This window comes from Aedes albopictus, chromosome 2 (genome assembly GCF_035046485.1).
Source record: "Aedes albopictus strain Foshan chromosome 2, AalbF5, whole genome shotgun sequence".
NCBI classification, from domain to species: domain Eukaryota; kingdom Metazoa; phylum Arthropoda; class Insecta; order Diptera; family Culicidae; genus Aedes; species Aedes albopictus.
Genome location: NC_085137.1, coordinates 158,540,730 through 158,563,609, shown reverse-complemented (window position 1 = coordinate 158,563,609; position 22,880 = coordinate 158,540,730). Strand labels below are relative to the sequence as shown.

Genomic DNA, 22,880 nt, shown 5'->3' with positions numbered 1-22,880 from the left:
AGATTCCAGAGGAACTCCTGGAAGAAATCGCGAGGAACTCGTGGAAGATTTTCCGTAAAACTCCTGGAAGAATTCCCTAGGTAGTCCTGGAGGAATTCCCGAGAATCTCGTAAAGGAGTTCTTAGAGGAATTCCCAGGTAATCTCTGAAGGAATTCCCGAAGAAATTCTCGGCAAACTCCTGAAGCAATTCCTGAGTAACTCCTGGAGGATTTTTTGGGAAATTTATGGAGGAATTCCCGAGAAACTCCTGAAAGTATTTCTGAGGAACTCCTGGAAGAATTTCGATGAACCCCTAGAGAAATTCCTGAGGAACTCCTAAAGGAATTTTTGACGAACTTCTGAAGGGGTTCCTGTGGATCTCCTTGAGGAATTCCTGAAGAACTCTTAGAGAAATTCCCGAGGAACTCCAGGAGGAAATTTTGACGAACTCCTGGCAGAATTCTCGAGGGACTTCTAGAGGTATAGCCGAGAATCTCTTGAAGAAGTTCCCGAGGAACTCTTGGAAGAATATCCATGGAACTAGTGGAGAAATTCCCGAGGAACTCCTGGAAGAATACCTGAGAAACTCCTAGAGGAATTCCCGAAGAATTTCTGGAGCAATTCCTGACGAATTCCCGAGGAACTTCTCTTCCTCCTTCCGAGGATACATGAAGGAATTTCCTAGGAACTACTAGAGGAGTTCCCATGGCACTTGTGCCAGAAATTCTCGGCAAACTCCTGGAGGAATTCCCGAGAAACTGTAGGAATCTGTAAGTTTTTATCAATAAAAATTGAAACGTATTTCAACTGAAATTGTTTCAAGATTTGAATTTTTGGGTTGAATCAGAAATATAAATACTATTTTTAATCTTTCAAAAGTCTTCAAAAGTCTTCACATAATTTGAAATGACTTCAATATGTCTTCACAAAAATAAATGCCTTCACAGAAGTTCAAATGTCTTCACATTGAAGACATGTCTTCACATCTGGCATCCCTGACTGTGGCAGAAACTCAAAGTTGAGTTGGCGCACTCGACCTGCAAAAGTTGGGCTCAAATTTGAGTTGTTCAGTTTCTCCGTGTAGATTTTGCGGACAATATAATTTGGTTGAAGAAGTTTGACATCATTGATTGCCATTGATTAGGTGTTCCCATCTGAGTATGTAGTGAGACCCTCGCTTCAAGCATTGTAATTTGCGATCGAGGCAGTAGCAACTCAGGTCTCGCAACGCGGTGCCACAAACACTAAAGCAAATTTACTAACACACTGAAAAAATCATTTTCCATCGTTTACTTGACTTATTGCAGTGAAATTAAAATTTTATTTTCTCTCAGTGTAGGTAGAGTTCGTGTCATGCAACTGGCTACTGGCTTTGAAATTCTAGCGTTGTAACAGAGGTTGCCCAACTAGATTTATCGGGTATCGCTAGAGCAGTGGTACCAAATCAATTTTCAACGGTTCACTTGATTGCAATTGTTGTGCGTGGTTTATACTGTTCTTGTGAAAAAAATACATTCAAACTCCTCTGGCATCACATCTACAACGAAACAACACAAAGGTGTCTCATCCGTTCAGTTGGTTTGTCGTGTAATTATGCCACCCCTTTCCTCGTTATCATCATCTTCCTTAGTGTTGCGTTCGTCAGTATTTTTTTATTCATTTCCGGTATTTGCATCAATTCTCCCTTGTGCTTTGGTTTGTATCGCTTCGTATTGTTACTTGCTAGCCCTGTTCTGCTGTATTGTTATCTCGTCTCCTTCCGTTTTCTTCTAATAAGTTTTCATATAGGAAAAAAATCTCTGTCTCTCTGTTCTTCTTCTTTGTTTTTCTTCTATATATTGTGTTGTATAGTTATAGCCTACTGTCCTAATTTCGCTGGACTTAACACTAGTTCCGGTTCGTTCTTGGTAGTGGTCGCGGCTGATGGAGGTGATTGTAGCAATGGGGATGTCGTGGTGACTGTGTTGGTACCTAGCGTGAGCGGATCGTACTGATTGGGGCTAGGCGAGGAGTGATGTCCGGCCCCGACGGGCGGTGGCGACAGGAGATAGCTGCTACTGCTACTACTGCTGTTATGCGTGTGACCGGAAGTGTTGTGCGGTGGTGACAGAGGGGAAATGTGGGACATTAGCGCTGCCGCATTGGGTAGATACGAGGTCGACGGCAGCGGTGATAGTGATCCGGGCACCTGCGTGTGGTTGTTGTTTATGCTGGGAGCTACGATCGCTCCGAAGGCGGACGTGGACGAGGTTGATTGTGTTGGCAGCACTGTCAGCAGCGAACCACCACTACCAGCGGACGACGACGACCGAGGTGCTCCGTCCAGCTGTGTGGTCATCGGTACCGTGAGGGTTGATTGTTGCATTGGTTTGGTTGGTGAGCTCACCGGCGTGGGACCGATGATCATCAGCGAGGTTTCCATCAGTAGACTTCCGCCACCGGAACTGGCACCACTGCCACCGGCCGGCGGTGACAGTGACGACGCTCCGGTGTCGGACTTCTGCTGGTTCACCGAGGTTCGCTGCCTCCGAAGCTTGCTGTCCTTTCGCTGGTGATGGGAATCGACCGGGTGCGAATGGTCGTCCTCACCGGTCAGGTCTATCACCTGGGTGTCGGAAACCTTGCCGGCCTGGTGCGGGTGGTGCTTGTGGCTTCGGTCATCCTCTGCGTCATCTTCGCCGTCCGATATACTAACGATGTCTATCACACTAAGCGTATCAGCCTTGAGGGAGTTGATTTTCTTCAGCTCTAAAGGTGGTTCTGGTGGAAGTTAGAGTAAGTGAAGAGAGAATTATGACGGAGACACGCAGTTACGTTTTACCAAAATTACCTTCTCCTTTTTCCGGTTCTTTGATGATGGGGACAATGCGGTTGGATGATACTTTTTGCTCGTTCTGAAGGAACAATGAAGTGGTCGCTATCTGCCGAAGTGCTTCCACGCCCTCGTACGTTTTGGTTTTCACTATCGACTTGGGGTAGATCTGTGGCTGTTTTGTCTGTAAAGTTGGGTATAGAAATCGGGATTTATCATATTAGTAACGATTACACTGCTTGTCAAAAAAAAAAAAAAAAAATGTGAATTCAAAAAACAGGATGAGGGACCCTAGAAGTGTCATACTGAATGAATTAAAAAAAAATGGACTTCACAATCAATTTTTGAGAAATACGAGATTGTAAGAGTAGATGATTTTATGATTAGTAAGTATTTGTATGAACAACATTGATACAATACCGTACTTTCCTATAAATCACTCAACATTAATATTTTCTTGAGGGAGCTTTTTCTGGGCCTAGAGTGTCTTCCTGTCTACCAGGAATTTCCTTTGGGGATTTCTTCAGAAGTTGCTTCTGAGAATTCCTTCTGAAGTTCCATGTGGAAATTACTATGAGGTAGAATCGATAACAAGAAGATGCTGGGTCATTAGGCCGAATGGTCATCAGGACGAATTGAAAGTTAGCCGTTGTTTTTACCTTTTCCAACAATTTTTGCCAAAAACTAGTTTAACAATGAAACTAGAAAGAATAGCCTATGTTTTAAAGAAGGAAAAATTTATGAATTGAATATCAGCAGTTTCGGCGCCAAAAACTATTTTAGCAATGATACTAGAAAGAACAGCCTATATTTAAAAGAAGGAAAAATTCATGGTTAAATATCAGTTGATTCAGCATCAATAAAGTATCTTCGTGCCTGTCACACGATACACACATGCAAAATGGTCATTTGCAGAGGAAGCTCTCAGTTAATAACTGTGGAAGTATTCATAGAACACTAAGCTGAGAAGCAGGTTTTGTCTCAGTGGGGACGTAACGGCAAGAAGAAGACCCAATGACCATTCGGCCTGATGACCATTCGGCCTAATGACCATTCGGCCTAATGACCATTCGGCCTAATGACCATTCGGCCTAATGACCTTCGGCCGAATGGCCTGACACCAGCTAAGAGGAATCTCTGAAAAGAATTCCTGGGGAATATCCAAATGGAACTTCAGGAGAAATCTCCCGAGGAAAATCCCTAAAAGGCGATCCTGGAGAAATTCTCACAGGTAACTTTTGCAGAAATCTAAAAAAATACACTTGGAGGATTCCAAGTGGCCAAGTGGGTCACCAGTTAGCATTATGGATAAGGTTCGGATTGCCATTCCGGAGACGTCTGGTACGATTCCCGTTCTGGTCGGGAACTTTTCTCGACTTCCCTCGGCATAGTGCATCATTGTCATTGCCTCACAATATACAATTTCCTTTAATGGCAGGCAAAGAAAGTCCTTCAATTAATATCTATGGAAGTGCTGAAAGAACACTACGTTGAAGATAAGGCAGGCCAAATTCCAGAAGGAATGTAGAGCCACAAAAACGAAGAAGAAGTAACTGCTGAAATCCCCAGAAAGAACTCTACGAAAAATACTCAGAGGAAATTCCTGTTAAAATCCCCAAAGGGAACTCCTGCACGAATCCCCTGAGGTAACTTCTGGTGGAATTCCCAGAGCGAAATCTTGAAGGAATCCCTAGATGGAACTCCTGCAGGAATCCCCAGAGGGAACTCCGGGAGTAATCTACAGAGGGAATGCATGGTAGAATTTCCAGAGGAAACTCCTGAAGGAATCCCCAGGGAGAATTTCTAGAGAAATTCCCATAGGGAACTCCTGGAGATATCACCCGGAGGATCTCCTGGAGCAGTGTCCAGAGGTAACTCCTGGAAAAATTTCGAGAGAGAATTCGTGGAAGAATCCTCAAAGGCAATACCTTGAGGAATCCCCAGAGATAAATGAATTCCCAGGGAACTACTAAATGACTCCCCAGAGGCAACTCGTGGAGGATTTCCTAAAAAGGACAACTGGAGACATCCCCAGAATGAACTCCTACAGGAATCCCCAGAGGTAACATCTGGAAAAAAATCCCCAAAGAGAATTCCTGGAGGATTCCTCAACGGAACTCCTGTAGAAATCTTCATAGACAAATCCTACATAAAGGAACTGGAACTGGAACTCCTACATGAGGGAACTGGATGAATCCCCGAAGGAAAATCTTGGAGGACCTTCCAAAGGGAACTCCTGGGGGAATCCTCAAAGGGAGTTCCTGGAGCAATCCTCAGAGGGAACTCCTGATGAAATTCCCCTAAGGGAACTAATGGAAACATCCCCAGAGAGAACTCCTGAAGGATTCTCCCGAGAGAATTTTAGGAGAAATCACCAGAAAGAACTCCCGGAAGAATCCCCAGAAGGAAATTCTGGAGAAATCCCCAGAGAAAACTTCCGGAGGTATCCTCAGAGGGAACTCCTGAATGAATCCCTAGAGAGAAATCCTGAAGGAATCTCTGGATGGAACTCTTGGAGAAATCCCCAGAGCGAACTCTTGGGGAAAATCCCAAAGGCAAGTCCTAGAGGAATGCCCAGAAGGAACTGCTGAGGAGTCTCCATAGGGAACTCCTGGACGAGTTCCTAGAAGTAACTACTGGAAAAATCTCCAAAGGAATCTCTTGGATGAATCCCTGAAGCGAATTCCTGGAGGAATCCTCAAAGGGAACTCTTGAAGGAATACTCAAAATGAACTCCTGGAGGACCCCCAGAAGGAATGACTGGATCAATCCCCAAAGGCAACTCCCGGAAGAATTCCCAGAGACAACTCATGGAGGAATCCCAAGAGGGATCTTTGCTGGAAGGCATTTCTCCAATATTATCAACGTTAGGACCTATCGTGGTGTTGGCATCGACTCTGGCCACTACCTGGTGATGGTCCAGTTGTGCCCAACACTCTCCGTCATCAATCATGAATACGCACAGAATCTCGAGGCAGTATTACAAAACGAAGACCAGCTCGATGTGACTTATCTAAACCTGGAGAACTGCTGGAATACAGTGGAAGCAGTCATAAACAACGCAGCCGAGAGCACTGTCGGTTACATAGAACGGAGATAACGGTATGAATGTTACGAGTAGAAGTGGATTTTTGAGAAGAACGCACTGCGGTCGGTATTGCTGCAGCATGGTACACGGCAGATACAAACATAAGTGGAAGCAGCTGACTCGTCTCTTTCGCCGCCTGGAAGAAACGGAGTGCGAGGAAATCGACCTTCTTTGTTGTTTTCAAGAATAACGGAAGTTTCACCTATAGCTCAACGCATCCCACAATGGCTTCGCGTCGCCAGCCGGAATGTGCAGGGATAAGGACGGGAGCTTGTTAACGGATTGACGTGAACTAGAAGACCTAATGTTGGCCCTGGAACTGCTCGGTTTTGGGAAAGGACCGACCCACGTCCTCGGACGGTTGGAGGGCCGATGCTTGGAGGTCTGAGGGCCGTACTTGCGTACTTGCCCGGCGACACGTGGAAAATGGGTGATACCGGGCGTCTCGTGAACCGCTGTGCCAACCGATTTAAACAGCGAGGGACTTCGATATCTAGCTCAGTGACTTGCGAACGGTGCTTGGCTGCGACTACCGATTTGTAGGAGGATGGTTTGCCGCTTGAACCACGAGCTCGCTGTACTCTACCCTGCACGCTAGAAACCTTGCAAAGTTGCTGTTCGCTACGGTTGGCAATTGTACCGTACTATTGTTGATACATTAGCTCGCCCACTACATACCGTAGCATGTACGACATTTACACAACTTTATAAGGATGACGATTGCAGAAGGATGGCTGCAGCGGCACATATTCGCTTTCGTTAACGGGTTACCGGTGTTTAGACGCTACATAGTGATACTTTGCTTATTATCGTGACATTACCCTCTTAAATATGTGTGTGAATCAGACCTGAATCACTTGAACATGAATTAAATCAGACTTGAACCTATTGAATCTGGAGTGAATTAGACCTGAATCACTTGAACATGAAATGAATCAAACCTGAACCTATTGAATAAGAAGTGAATCAGACCTGAATCATTTGTACATCAAGTGAATCAGGCCTCAATCTTTTGGATTAAACTGTCTCAGACCTCAATCACTTGAACATGAAGTGAATCAGACCTGAATCTATTGAATATGAAGTGAATCAGCCCTGAACCTCTTGAATATGAAGTGAATCAGGACTGAATCACTTGAATGTGAACTGAATCCGACCTGAATCACTTGAACATGAAATGAATTAGACCTGAATTTGAATATGAAGTGAATCAGACCTGAATCACTTGGATTAAAATGACTGAGACCTTAATCACTCGAATATGAAGTGAATGAGCCATGAATATGAAGGGAATTAGACCTGAATCGCTTGAATATGAAGTGAACCAGACATTAACCTTTTGAATATAAAGTGAATCATACCTGAATCACTTGAATATGAAGTGAATCAGACCTGAATCACTTGGATTAAAATTACTCAGACATGAATCACTTGAATATGAAGTGAATGAGCCTTGAATCATTTGAACATGAAGTGAATCAGACCTAAACCACTTGATTATGAAGTGAGTCAGTCCTGAATCACTTGAATATCATGAAACCTATTGAATATGAAGTGGATGAACTGCTTGTCATTATGATGTCCATGACCTTCCGAACAACTTTGCCCAAGACAGGAGCTAGAACTAGTTAAAAATGCTCATTTTTTCATGCTCGCTAGCGTCACACGCGATCACACTACTGAGCGGTCCCTACCAGATACTCTCTCAAATTTTATGCCGCCGTCTATCACCGATTGCAAGAGAGTTCGTGGGGCAATATCAGGCTGGGTTCAAGGGTGAACGCGCTACAACGGATCAGATGTTTGCCATCCGCCAGGTGTTGCAGAAATGCCGCGAATGCAACGTGCCCACACTATCGAGTCCCTTCGAATCTCGCAGAGGGTTACGGCAAGGTGATGGTCTTCCATGCTTGCGCTGTTCAACATTGCTTTAAAGGGTGTTATAAGGACGGGACTTGGAGAATGAACCACGAGCTGCATCAGTTGCTGAGAGAATCAACCATCGTCCACACCGCGAACATCGGGAGGCTACGGTGGGCGGGTCACGTCATCAGGATGTCAGATAGTAAACCGAAATAAATGGTTTTCGAGAGCTATCCGACCGGTACAAGAAGACTTTTTTATATTTACGTGTATTTTAACTTAGGCTAATTCTTTGGTACAAGAAGACGATTTGCGGACCCGTCACAGCTATGGATCGAGTAGAATGAAGACGATTCCTACGTACAGCAGAGGACACGCAGGCCTTAGTCTGACCGGTAAGGTAAGGTAAGGTAAGCAATTGCTATGCTCATATGAATAAAACATTTATATGTTGAGTAGCAGAAGCGTTTGGTCCAGACTTGTAGCTCGGAAACTAACCGTTTCCTACCAACCGACACTTACCGGTATGTGAGGTCCGCGTGCTATCGATACTCGTTTGCTGTCGCCACGCAGCAGGGAAGTTCGGTGATCGGCGTCTATTTTAGCGTTTTTCTTATTTCGCGCTCTACGACTAGATGATAAACAGTGTGACGGGCATATACAAAACAGGATTCGCAATATACAACAAAATAAGCCGAGACCTGCAAAAGTAGAAGAGAAAATGTTAAGAGTGTCGCTATAAGTAAGCCATCACGCGCCCGCCCGACTTACCGATTAACGATGGTCCGATTAGTCTTAGTTCAACCGTTTTGAATCCTTTCTCGCCGGTACCGACGAACGCTATTACTAATCCAATTGCTATCGTACCTAAACCTACGTAAAGGAAGGCATTGGCGAATGAACTGGGGCCTCTCAGCACACCGAGTAAGTCCTCGTCGTCCGAGGAGCCACCAACCGATGAGTCTTGTATCTGGAAAGATGGATGATGGAAAAGGATGCATTCAGTCTACGTCTCAGCAAACGCTTCAATGCAGTAGTCGAACTTACCCGATTACGTTTGACCCATCGTCGATGGCAGGAGGCGGGTGTTTCTTGCACGCTGCATCGCCTACCGCGTTCCAGCCATGCGGCACGACCTTGGGCACACTGTTTTCGGCAAGCATTGGGGGGAAAAGAAATTGGACAGAAGTAGAAGAAAGCACAAACGTTTGAAATTAGAGCCAGTTCTGGAAGTTATGCTAGGACTTAAAGCTATCACGCCAATTAGTACAATTGTTGGACTGATTTGCAACAACATCTATTTGAGTATTTTGCCTCACAACATTGAATTTCTCAGGCTATTGTACGATATCTCATTCAACACTTTGATTCACATTTAGTATTTTTTTTTCATACATATACGGTTCGGTTCATGAAGCTGCCTTAGATCCGTGGAGTTTTACTTAGTTTAGTTATTTTCGGTACCTAACTACTAAAATTTAGAGTTTGATTGCTTACAAGCTAGTAGCATATGGTGATTACTTGAGTACATACAGACAGATAGAACAATAGTAAGAGAAAAGAGTCAAAGCTTACCCATAGCAGAAGAACTTTGTGCAAGAACGCCACGTGTTGCGCTGCGAGTTATCAGCATTCAGAGTTTTGTTTTTTTTAGAGAAGAGGAGATGCGACAGGTGGTTGCACTTTTGCTTACTTTTGCAGAGTACAGTTGCTTTGGTGGTGGTGGTGGTAGGTGCATAGTTAGAGGGCTTTTTATGTATATATCAGGAACACTAATTGAAAACTCTATAAACACTAGAAAAGAAATCACTACTTGAAGCGGTCTATTTAAAAGTACGTACGGTTATTGTGTTGTTGTTACTGTTCTGTTGTAGTGTTGTATGTGTTGGTGTGATGTAATGGTGAATTACAGTTATCACCACTTATTTTGCCATTGTTAATTTAGGATTTTTCTAATAATTTTTCATATAAAAGAATTCTTGTTGAAAATTTTCGGTAAAACATTTTTAAAATTACTGCAGTACATAGTATTATTGTCAAGGAATTGTTTGAAATATTGTCTTAGGTTTCGCAGGTAAATTTTAGGAACTACTGGATTATTCACCTTATCAATTGCATCAGCGATTTCTTCAAGTTGTTCTTCAACTAATTCTCCAAGGGTTCTTCAATATAAATCTATTAATTTCAAAAAATCACCAAGGATTATATTTACCAATTCTTTATTACATTTCCTAAGAGGAGTTTCCTCCGATTTCGTGTTTACCGATTTGGCTGTATGGGCCCTTAACCTTCTGTCAGTTGAAAAATTTTGATCAATCAATTTTCCGGCCATAAATAGAACCACAACGTTCATCGGTTATTCATCGTAGCTCGCTGTGGAGAACCTGTTCAAATATAGGCTCGAAACGATTTATCCCCGGGGATATTCCGTTTGATGAGCTCTCCTTGCCTGCTGTCAAGTGCATTATCGACTCACTTTCTGCATGAATGAGCACACTTATGAATCAAATATTTAATGTGTGCGATTGTGCACCGTACGCTCGTTGTTTGATCCAGATTTAACCACCTGACTCTACTCCCTTCCACACCGGCACGACAAATACTTCAAAGTCATCTACCTCTTCGTCTATAAGTATAGCTGTATTCTAGTGTACTCATTTTCTGCCCGGCATATCCAGTTGGTTCTCCGGTTTGTCGGTCGGTGTTCCATTCGATTCGAGAGCAGCATGCAATGCTAGACCGGCCCACATTTGTATGGCAAGAAAAAAAAAGTTGGAAAAATTCACGGGGCACCCTCTAGAATCGTACCTTTGGATGAGAAGAACAATCTGTGAAAGATTCAGCTCAATCGGTTTCAAACTGAGCTGGCGCAAATGAGTTGAAGGTTTGTATGGGATTTTCAGTCCAAATATACGGGAAATTGACAGTCTCTCACTCAGTACGCCGGTTCAGCGAGTTCGATTTAGCTCAGAATTGAAAGAATGGTAGATGATACCCTAAGGAACAACTTTGTAGAAGACCATATCATGATAAAACTTAATTTAGTTGCAGTTTCAGCCAACAAAAGCAGGATGAGGACATCTTCCCCCGTTTACTCTCGGTTGTTACATGCAGCACGTGTTTGTCGGTCGAAGCTTGCGCGCTACATCATAGGCACCTATGTAATGCTTCATTGTTTCGATACCCGCCCACGTGCGTGAGCAATTGAAATGAAGGACAACATAGCCGCCTATGATGTAGAGCGCAAGTTTCGAACAGCAAACACGTGCTGCATGTAACAACCGAGAGTAAACGGGGGAGGATGTCCTCATCCTGCTTCCGTTAGCTGAAACCGCAGCTCAGTTTTAAACCGATTGATCTGAAATTTTCACAGATTGCTCTTCTCATCCAAAGGCACGATTCTAGAGGGTGCTCGTGGAATTTTTCGACATTTTTGTATTTGGGCCAGTCTAATGCAATGCATATACATGCTACCACTAATAATGCCATTTTCAAATAGGCACCATCGAATGAATAGGATTTGCAGCATACAGCTTGCCCTTTAATCGCTCACACGGGGGTCGGCGGCCGGCCACATGGCTCGGCTCGCTTTGTTCGTTCGCCAATGAATTTTGTACAAAGTTTGCCGAACAGATATAATAGTTCAATTGATTTTAGATTAGATTAGATCGAACCAGTTCCAGGCCAAACGGTTCGCTTGCATTTTCTAATGCCGGTTGCCGAGTAGAAGTGCAATAGCTTGTTAGAAACCTGCAATGTACCTACAATGAAAAGTATGACGGTTGTCTTAAATTTAGAAAAGCATCATCAAGTTTTTCTAAAAAAATATTTTTTTCCTAATGTTCTCCAATTTTCGGAAAATTTATCTTTCCAGAATTTCTATTTAATACATAAAAATGTCTTTTCTAAATTGACTACAAATTCTTCTAGAAGTTACATAAAAACAAATATCTGTAGGTTTATCGGGAAATTTGATAGGCATTCCGGGCTAAGATACCTTTCGACAATTCTTCCATGTAGCCGTAAATTCTGTTCAAAAATCATTCAGAAATTTATTAATTTCATGTTATCTGAAAATGTATCCAAAGCCACAAATACGTTTCAAAAAGTTTAAACATATTTCCACAACAAAAATGGCAATAATACGAAGAACACCCTCAACAAATGTCTTTTAAGCTTCACTCGAATACATCTCTCAAGGATCTGCCAAATTGAACTTCACACAAATAAATAAATTCAAGTGATTCCAACGCAACATTCTTAAGCTGATCTAGATTAATAGGTTCAACATCACAGTGGTTTTAAGACATCTAACCAACATTTAACTAATACATACCCAATACATAAATGCAAAGAACGACAGAATCACAAACATAGACAGAAATATTCCAACACCCACATATTATTTACTAATATGCCTTTTAACAAAAATTACTTTGATGACCCAAGAATTCCAACATTTATCCTAACGAAATTCATTGAAAACTAGTTTCATTTCATTTTCCTAGGTAACATTTTTGATAGTATTTTTTGCATAATTTATCGGCAAATCAATGTAAAATCTTTTTAAAAAATTTCAGTCGAATTCCTCGAATTTCCTCCAATATACTAAACTGAATTCAGAATCCACAAGCTTCAACGAAATCTTTTAAAAAACTCAAATTAATAAATCTAGCGGTGATGGCGCCTTTCTCGTGCCTTCGAAAACCCATTTCAACAAAACCCAAGTGACATGTTGATGAATATCGCACCTTCATACGTTTAACAAAAATCCATTTCATGGCACCAGAAATCATATCGTTCATCTGGCCTTTGATGTTTGAGCCTTAAACTCTAAAAAAAGCCGCAATCTTGAATTTTGAGCCACCACTTTGGATTCAAGTTCGGTGTCCTGGAAATTCTGGTCGCCATACCAGATATACACATATGGAATGTTTTTTTTTTTTTTAATGATCTTTATTAGTATCTCAATCAATTTTTACATTCTTCAACTTAATCTAGGTGTTCTGTGTATTATAACACACTATCATCCTAATTTGGTGAAATAAATTTAAGCTATTATCAATACTAATCAATAACATATTACATTTCATTTGCTGTAGCAGTTAAGATTTTTTGCAGGCTTTATTTTTCACCTGCATGTCAGAAATACATTTTTTCAACTTATCCTAACCCCAAGTCCCAACCTAACTTAAACTAATTATACAAAGAACTAATCGTAGCAATAGAAGACTGCAACGATTTTTGACGAAAGTTGGCAATGATTTTAGTTGACATCTGTTCCAATGTTTCAATATTAGAAATTTGATGCAACTCATTAGTGCTAAACCAGGGAGGCAACTTCAGAATCATTTTCAAAATTTTATTTTGAATCCTCTGAAGTTGCTTCTTTCTGGTATTGCAACAGCTCGACCATATTGGGACAGCGTACAACATGGCCGGTCTGAAAATTTGTTTATAAATCAAAAATTTGTTTTTGCGACAAAGTTTTGATTTTCTATTAATAAGTGGGTATAAACACTTAATGTATTTATTGCACTTAGTTTGAATGCTTTCTATGTGGTTTTTAAAAGTTAAGTTTTTATCTAGTAAGAGCCCTAGATACTTAACTTCTTCCGACCAATTTATTGGAGTTCCCCTCATAGTGACAACATGTCTACTTGAGGGTTTCAAATAAAGAGCTCTTGGCTTATGTGGGAATATGATAAGTTGAGTTTTGGAAGCATTTGGAGAAATCTTTCATTTTTGCAAATAAGAAGAAAAAATATCTAAACTTTTTTGCAATCTACTACAAATGACACGCAAACTTCGCCCCTTGGCTGAGATACCTGTGTCATCTGCAAATAGCGATTTTTGACATCCCTGTGGCAAATCAGGTAAGTCGGAGGTAAAAATATTGTACAAGATTGGTCCCAATATGCTGCCTTGTGGAACACCAGCTCTTACAGGTAATCTATCTGACTTGGAATTTTGATAGTTTACCTGAAGTGTTCGATCTGATAAATAGTTTTGAATAATTTTAATAATATATAGTGGAAAATTAAAATGCTTCAATTTTACGATCAAGCCTTCGTGCCAAACACTATCGAATGCTTTTTCTATGTCAAGAAGTGCTACGCCAGTAGAGTAACCTTCAGATTTATTGGAACGAATGAAATTCGTTACCCGTAAAAGTTGATGAGTAGTCGAATGTCCATGGCGGAATCCAAACTGCTCATTGGCAAAAATAGAATTTTCATCAATATGAATCATCATTCTATTTAAAATAAGCTTTTCAAAAAGTTTACTGATAGATGACAGTAAGCTAATTGGACGATAACTAGAAGCTTCGGCAGGATTTTTGTCAGGCTTCAAAATTGGAACAACTTTAGCATTTTTCCATTTTTCAGGAAAATATGCTAACTGAAAACATTTGTTATATATATTAACTAAAAATGATAAGCAACTTTCTGGAAGTTTTTTGATGAGAATATAGAAAATTCCGTCATCACCCGGAGCTTTCATATTCTTAAACTTACATACATACATTTATTTGTTCAACATCATTAAGACAAGACATAATCAACAATAGTACGCCACAATACTCGGTTTGTGGCTGCCGCTCTCCATCCTCGGTCGCGCCCAATGCTCGCCAAGTCACGCTCCACCTGGTCCGCCCATCGTGCTCTCTGCGCTCCACGCCTTCTTGTGCCAACCGGATCCGTTGCAAACACCAGCTTTGCAGGGTTGTTGTCCGGCATTCTTGCAACATGCCCTGCCCACCGTATCCTTCCGGCTTTGGTCACCTTCTGGATGCTGGGTTCGCCGTAAAGTGCAGCGAGCTCGTGGTTCATCCTTCTCCGCCACACACCGTTCTCCTGCACGCCGCCGAAGATCGTTCTTAGCACGCGTCGCTCGAAAACTCCGAGTGCTTGTAGGTCCTCCTCGAGCATGGTTCATGTCTCGTGCCCGTAGAGGATCACCGGTCTTATTAGCGTTTTGTACATGGTGCATTTGGTGCGTGGGTGAATCTTTTTCGACCGCAGTTTCTTCTGGAGCCCGTAGTAGGCCCGACTTCCGCTGATGATGCGCCTCCGAATTTCACGGCTCACGTTGTTGTCAGCCGTCAGTAAGGATCCGAGGTAGACGAATTCCTCCACCACCTCGAAAGTATCCCCGTCTATCGTAACATTACTACCCAGACGGATCCGGTCCTGTTCGGTTCCGCCTACCAGCATGTACTTTGTTTTTGAAGCATTCACCACCAGTCCGACCTTTGCTGCTTCGCGTTTCAGGTGGGTGTACAGTTCTGCCACCGTTCCAAATGTTCTAGCGATAATGTCCATGTCGTCCGCAAAGCACACAAATTGACCGGATTTTGTGAAAATCGTTCCCCGGCTGTTGAGCCCGGCTCGTCGCATCACACCTTCCAGAGTGATGTTGAAGAGTAGGCATGAGAGTCCGTCACCTTGTCGCAGTCCCCGGCGAGATACGAATGAACTGGATAGTTCACCCGAAACCCTTACGCAGTTTTGCACACCGTCCATCGTTGCTTTAATCAGTCTAGTCAGCTTCCCAGGAAAGCCGTTTTCGTCCATGATTCTCCATAGCTCTGCGCGGTCGATACTATCGTATGCCGCTTTGAAGTCGATGAACAGGTGGTGCGTTGGGACCTGGTATTCACGGCATTTCTGGAGGATTTGCCGTATGGTAAAGATCTGGTCGGTTGTCGACCGGCCGTCGATGAAGCCGGCTTGATAACTTCCCACGAACTCATTTGTTTTAGGTGACAGACGACGGAAGATGATCTGGGATAGCACTTTGTAGGCAGCATTCAAAATAGTGATCGCCCTGAAGTTCTCACATTCCAAATGGTCGCCTTTCTTGTGAATGGGGCAGATTACCCCTTCCTTCCACTCCTCCGGTAGCTGTTCGGTTTCCCAGATCCTGACTATCAGCCGATGCAGACAGGTGGCCAACTTTTCTGGGCCCATCTTGATGAGTTCAGCTGCGATACCATCCTTACCAGCTGCTTTGTTGGTTTTGAGCTGGTGAATGGCATCCTTAACTTCCCTCAGCGTGGGAGTTGGTTCATTTCCGTCCTCCGCTGCACTGGCGTCGTCGTTCCTTCCGTTGCCGTGGACTCCCGTGCCTACGTTCTCCACGCCGTTCAGGTGCTGATCGAAGTGCTGCTTCCACCTTTCGATCACCTCACGTCCGTCCGTCAAGAGGCCTCCGTCTTTATCCCTGCATATTTCGGCTCGCGGCACGAAGCCGTTGCGGGATGCGTTGAGCTTCTGATAGAACTTCCGTGTTTCTTGGGAACGGCACAGCAGTTCCATTTCTTCACACTCCGCTTCTTCCAGGCGGCGCTTTATGCTTAAACTTCTTTATAATAGATCTCACTTCGTCCAAATCAGTGCCCAATGAATTGTCGAAAATGTTCTCATGATTGAGAATGTTTTCGAATTCGCGGGCAACCTGATGTTCTATTGGACTAGTGAGACCTATACTAAAATAATGCGCACTTTCAAACTGTTTGGCAAGTTTTTGTGCTTTTTCAGAATTAGTTAATAATATTTTGTTTGTTTCGCATTAAAATCACCAATTATGAAAAATTTGGACCTGTTGCGAGTTAATTTTCGCAAATCAGATTTAAGAAAATCTATTTGCTGGCCAGTGCATTGAAAAGGCAAGTAGGCCGCAATGAAAGTATGTTTACCAAAGTTTGTTTCAACAGAAACACCCAAAGTTTCAAAAACTTTGGTTTCGAATGATGAAAAAATTTGGTGCTTGATGCGCCTGTCAACGATGATAGCAACTCCACCACATGCTCCATCTAGGCGATCATTTCTATAAATAAAATAGTTTGGGTTTCGTTTGATTGAAGACCCAGGTTTAAGATAAGTTTCAGTAATAACTGCAATATGCACATTATTAACTGTTAAAAAATGGAATAGCTCATCCTCTTTGCCATTTAGAGAACGAGCATTCCAATTTAAAATGTTCAAAAATTTATTTGGATCCATCACCAAAACGTAATTTAATTACTATTTTATTTGTAAATTTAACTCCAACCTGGACTGCTTCAGCCATAGTTTGAGTTTTGAACATTGCATCAATCATTTGTTGCAATTGTTCAGATAAAAAGTCAAAATCGGAAGCAGACATGCCTGAATCACGTGCATTTTCCGAATTTGATGTTTGGTGATAGGAATTATTTGAATTTTGGTTACCCGCAGCCACATGGGCATAGGTAGCTCGATTCGTTTGAACAAAATTAGAAATATTACTCACTCCACTGCTGGAGGGTAGATTATTCGCTCGAAGGTTTGTTTGGTGGTTAACTACCTCCGGCGAATAGGTACGAGCGGTATGAAAATGATTCAACCGATCGTTGATGGAAGAATTTGTGTTGTTAGAAATTCTACCTGCAGAGTTTCGGGTACGACTAGCGTTCCCATTCATCTGCCGGGCACGTGATTCGACAACTTTTTTGCGGATAGGGCAATCCCAAAAGTTTGACTTATGGTTGCCACCGCAATTCGTACATTTAAACTTTCTGGTATCTTCCCTTACCGGACAGTCGTCCTTGGCGTGAGAAGAACCTCCACAAATCATGCATTTAGCATCCATGTGGCAATGTTTCGTTCCGTGCCCCCCAACCTTGGCACTGACGGCACTGAGTTGGGTTCTGGAAATTTCCCCCAGGCTTACGAAAATGTTCCCATGTCACTTGGACAAGAAACATTTTCTTCGCCTTTTCCAAATATTTCAAGTTATTTAGACCACTTTTGTTGAAGTGAACTAAATAAAATTCTTGAGAGATACCCTGCCGAGGATTCTCAGAGCGGGTTCTCTTTTTCATTTTTATTACTTGGACTAGAGTGAATCCAAGTAATAAGTTGAGTTCAGTTTTGATCTCATCAGGTGATTTGTCATCACTAGAGAGACCTTTTAACACGACTTTGAACAAGCGTGCAGACCTGTCGTCGTATGTGAAAAATTTATGCTTCTTCTCAGTAAGGTACTTGAGAAGAAGATCCCGATCTTTCAGGGTTTCCGGCAATACGCGGCAGTCTCCTTTCCTGGCAATTTGGAAGGAAACCTTGATTCCCCTTATGGAGTTCAAGATCTCCTGCCTAAAACCAGCAAATTCACAGACGCTGACCACGATTGGCGGCACCCGTTGTTTTTTAGCAGAAATTGAAGTACCTGGGCTAGAGGCATCCTGAATTTGCTGTTCCGAAAAATTGTTCAGCGTTTCATAAGGATTACTCATTTCAACGAAATTTTCATCCGAAACAGTTGTTTAAGTAGAAGGAAGCGGAGAAGCTGAAAGTTCTCCTTTCCTTCTAACTTTGCCGCGTTTAGCGACAGTTTTGAAACCGACTTTTTTGGAAGGAAGCGGTGAATTCAAGGATTCACCCTTCCTTTTGTTCGATGATGCAACCATGATTTAATTAGAAGCGACCTTCCAGGAGGTTTTTTCCCTAATCGGTGTCCAAGTAGGATTACCACCGTTTCACGGAATTTGACTTCCGTAAACGGGTCCAACGAATAATCGAAGGCACGGGTCCAGGCAAGGATCGAAAAGGAATCAGTAGGTATAAATTTAGCGCTGAAAAGTGCTATTGTGGGTAGTACTGAGAAGTACTGTTGGATTGCTTTAGGTAGTAAAAGTTCCTGCAGCAGAGAGAGCTTACGTCCGCACAGCACAAGAGTACGATGCGAACTGGCATATGGAATGTTTATTAGCTCAAAACACCATTGAACAGCCGTCATCTTGAAGTTTGGGACACCATATTTGATTTTAGATCGCAATCTCTAATATTATTGACTCCGGACATATTCTCTTGACTACATTCTGGAGCAACATTTGAAAAGGGCCCAAGAGGTCTTGAGTCTTATTTCGAAAACGCTTCGTAGGGCCTAACAGCACCCCACCCACGCAAATGAACACCGTTATCCGAAAGATCGATGTTTGCTCTATCTGATAACGGTCTTAGTTTGTGTGAATAAGCTGATGGGGGCTCAGGAGCGACGTGTGAAGTCATTGTGTACCAATGCTTGTATGTCCTTTTCAAATGTTTCCCCAGTTATACCCATATTGCATGGTTTTAGAGCCTCAAACTCCACTCAGCAACCGCCATATTGGATTTTGAGCTGCTGCTATCTTGGATTTTAGACCACCTTCTTGTATATTCTGGTCGCCATTTTTGGAGTACAGACTTCTTCACCATACCAAATGTACCAATATTGCATAACTTTCGAGCCAAATACACCATTAAACAGCCGCCATCTTGAATTTGGGCCGTTATCTTAAATATTAGACTGCCATCTTGCATTTTCGGCTGACATAGCGGAATTTCTGGTCTCCAGTGTTGATTTCCGCATAAAATCCATCAACAGGTTACAAAAATCTCCGCAGTTTGATGTGTCGCATTATGGGGCTTGGTTCAGTTTTGTATACGACCAGTTTTATCGGTGCTGGTCTGGATTACTAAAATGGTCATAGCCCCGGAACGCCTTGATCGATCCGCACCATTTTCAATAGCAATGCGGTAAAATTCCGGTTGGATTCGAGCTATAATCCGTAAAATCGGTCAATGGGAAGTGTCGTAAAAGTGAATAAACTTTTTTTTGTGCACAGACATACATACATACACACATACAGACATCATCTCTATTCGTCGAACTGAGTTGATTGGTATATGTGACTCAACTCTCCGAGCTTTCTATCGAAAATGCGTTTTTTAAGGAAACATATAGCCTTTGGTGTACGAGGAAGGCAAAAATGAGTTCCCTTTGCGGCAACGAAACTCACGAACGGATGACTCTTGCACGGTTCGATTCGTATTCGTGTTTATATAAAGAAAAAAGTTACGAAAATCGACAAAAAAGTAAGAAAATGGTTAAAGAACTGATTTCAACACGTTTGAATTGAAACCAATCTAGAGGGCGGTGTAATAATGACCATAACAGCTATCGAACCACCAGGTGCCGGGACACCTAGTATGAAATTTTTAATATCTAGATACAAAACCTACCTATGGTAGAAAATACCGTAATATAAAGAAACAAACAAACTAACCTCTAGAGCGAAACTCATGAAGGATTTATAATAAAAGAATTCCTGAAAGTGTATCTTTTAAAAAAAAATCCTACAAGAGAACCTGCTTTCTTTGGCCAAATCAATTGAAGAAATGTGAAAACAATCCCCCAAAACCTATCAGGAAGCTCAAGTATCAACATTAAATTTACGACACTCTCAAAGAGTTCGTCAGCACAAAGTCTTTACAACTAGTTATAGCATTAATAGCTCTATAAGCCTACGCTAGCCCAAACAAAAATCTCTCTTAAGACAAATGAGGCCCAGACATGAAAAACTTGATAATTCTAAGACTTCTAAACACTCACACTGCCTCCTTTTCAACTTGCAAAATGTTTGGACCAATCAACTTTCCCAGCCTTTTTTTTCGGTAGTTTAATTGATATTTTTTCTGCATTTTCTCTGGGAATTGATTTCTTTGGAAATTTACGCATAAAGAACTAGTAAGCAAATTAAAATTCACAAAAATGGAATTATTAATAGCATTTTCAACGAGAATATCTTCAGTTATCCATTGTAAAATCATGCGGAAACTGTTTGGCAATTGCTATTGCGACGCCATTGAGAATTTTTTGTGCAATTTTATTGAAATTCCTTATGTAATTTGTTTGTTCTTTTTTTATTGCATTTATATAAAGAAATTTCACCGAAAACTGATTCGAAAATCTTTCAAGAGATTATTTCGGCAATTTTTTTTTGAAATTTCTCCAATTTGAATGCGAATTGCTTGAATAATTCTTAGAATTTTTTTACAGATAGTCCTCCGGGCATTTCTTGGGCAACTTCTTTATAAATTTTTACCGTTCTGCTAATCCTTCGGTTACTCCTTTCAAATATTTTTTTTTTGAAAATTTTGCAGGCAGCTTCCACAACAATCTATCCAGTAATACTATCCGCCATCTATTTGAAAATTTTCAATGTTAGCAATTCCTCCAAAACTCTTCCTCTCCTACCAGACCCAACGTGGCTAGCCACGTTCCTAAAAAAATAGTTTTTTTATCCAATACAAAAAAAAAACACTAGAAATTCCTGGTAGGAAAATCTCTAGAAGCTTTCGTGAAGGCTGCGTCCATGAACTAATGAAACGATGCACCAATTCAAAAATGCACCAATACAACGACGCACCAATGCAATGAGGTAACAATGAATTAACTACATCGGCTGTTTTCCTACTCTCCGCATCGACCAATGTGGCGCTAGCTTCTATGCGCGAAAAATCGTTAAAAGTAAATCGCAAAAATATTGTATGGCGAATAGCATCTAAAGGCAAATTTATCGAAGTGGAATACATTATTCGAAAAAAATATTTTGTAGTGGTTGTGCACAATGGTGACTGCTATTAAGCCTACCAAAGTTTTTTTCAGTAAAAGCTTTCTCTTTCAAGTAATTCAAGTTTAGATGCTTTTCACCATACAAAATAAAATGGATTTACTCCTGCTGATCAACTGTGGATGTGCGCCAAGCGGGTAGTCCATTCAACACAGGTACAATGCTACAGTGCAATGATAATTGTAGCTTTCATTCTGTGAAACATTTCAATGAAATATTTCAAAGCGTGACGGAAGGAAAGACAACTCTGGGATTTTATATGTATGATAATCTTTGGGAATATGACATGATCGGTGATATACTAGATTTGACTAGAGCTGAATTTTAATACAGTGCACTGTATTACTGCAGTGAGGAGGTGAATTCTTCGTTTCTACAATGAAATGGTGCAAAAGGCGTGGGTATTAGGATTCCTTTCATAGTTTAATGGTGTTTGAGCAATACTTTGGGTAACTATGATGTTGTTTTCTCCATTTCTGGTCTCTTAAACAACACAGTTACCCAAAGTTTTACTCAAACAGCATTAAATTAGGCAAGGAATCTTAATATCTACGCATTTTTTTTATCTCATTTCTTTGTAGAAACGGAGAATTTACCTTCTCACCATACTAAAACTCAGCTCATTACTACAAATCTAGTACCTACTTCACCGATTGTGTGCTATTCCTTCGACAATTTATATCTGAATTCCTTATTGAGAATTTTTCATGCGATTGCTTTGGAAATTTAGAAATTTTTAATTAGAATAGCAGAAGGAATTTTTAAACAAATTTCTGAAAATTTCTGGAGGAATTTACAAAGAAATTGCAGCTTTAAAAAAGCTGAAGCCAAAGAAATCTGAAAATATAATTTGCATATCAATTTCCCAAAGGATATTTGTATAAGAACACTCATAGAAAAAAAATCCGAGGAAATTTCCAAAAAGCTGCCTGACAAATTCCCAATAGAATTGATCAAGAAGTTTACATAGAAGTTGCCGAAGAAATTTGCAATGATATTGCTGAAGAAATACCTACAATAGTTGCAGAGGGAATTTCTAAAGGAAAATCGAAAAAGATTCTAATAGATTTGTCGGAGAAATTTCAACCCGTGGCGCAGTGGTCATTCGATCGCTTCATAAGCGTATGATCATGGGTTCAATCCCAGCCCCAGCATTTTTTCGTCAGTTGGCTCTCCACCCGGTTGGCACTTGACTTAGCGGTTGGCGCTTGACCATCTTCTGAGTCCATAGCTCAAACGGACCCGGATAATTGGATATCGGTGAATGGCAACTCATAATGGGTCCCCAATCGGGCAAAAAAGAATCAACAGCACACATCAGCATAATTGTGTTAATCATTCTACCATGGACAGAGTAGAAAAGTAAAAGTAGTATGAAGGCAACCAATTCGATAAAGTAGAATTGCATAAATTTAGACGATGTATCACGGTGTGCTGAAATACGAATGAAAATTGAAATAAAATTGATTTAAGCAGTTTACCATTTTTCTCATATATTGTAGTATGCAGCACAAAAATTGGTGAACATACTTATGTTCAACAAGTCAACCTAATGAGAATAAAGCTCTCATTGTAAAATAATTAAAATGGTCTTCATGGTGTACCTTTCTTGGCGTTCGTACCGCATTATCGGCCCATTATAGTTTGCCGAAATTTATACAATTTCTTACGAATACAGTACTAGACAATGAACAACACACAGAAGTGGCCTATTATA

The 22,880-nt window shown here is 41.3% G+C and overlaps 1 protein-coding gene across 2 annotated transcripts in view; it reads right to left on the bottom strand.

The window, feature by feature from the left end:
• Positions 1-1,810: 1,810 nt before the first annotated feature.
• Positions 1,811-22,880, bottom strand: part of LOC109414353 (uncharacterized) — a 360,026-nt gene continuing 338,956 nt past the window's right edge. For both annotated transcript variants that reach the window (XM_029859311.2, XM_029859312.2), the window contains 5 exons: positions 8,791-8,889; positions 8,515-8,713; positions 8,266-8,444; positions 2,811-2,976; positions 1,811-2,740 (listed from right to left, as the gene is read on the bottom strand). In XM_029859311.2, the coding sequence (XP_029715171.2) occupies positions 1,839-2,740; positions 2,811-2,976; positions 8,266-8,444; positions 8,515-8,713; positions 8,791-8,889 (1,545 nt within the window). In that variant the 3' untranslated portion in view covers positions 1,811-1,838. The remainder of the gene's footprint in view (positions 2,741-2,810; positions 2,977-8,265; positions 8,445-8,514; positions 8,714-8,790; positions 8,890-22,880) is intronic.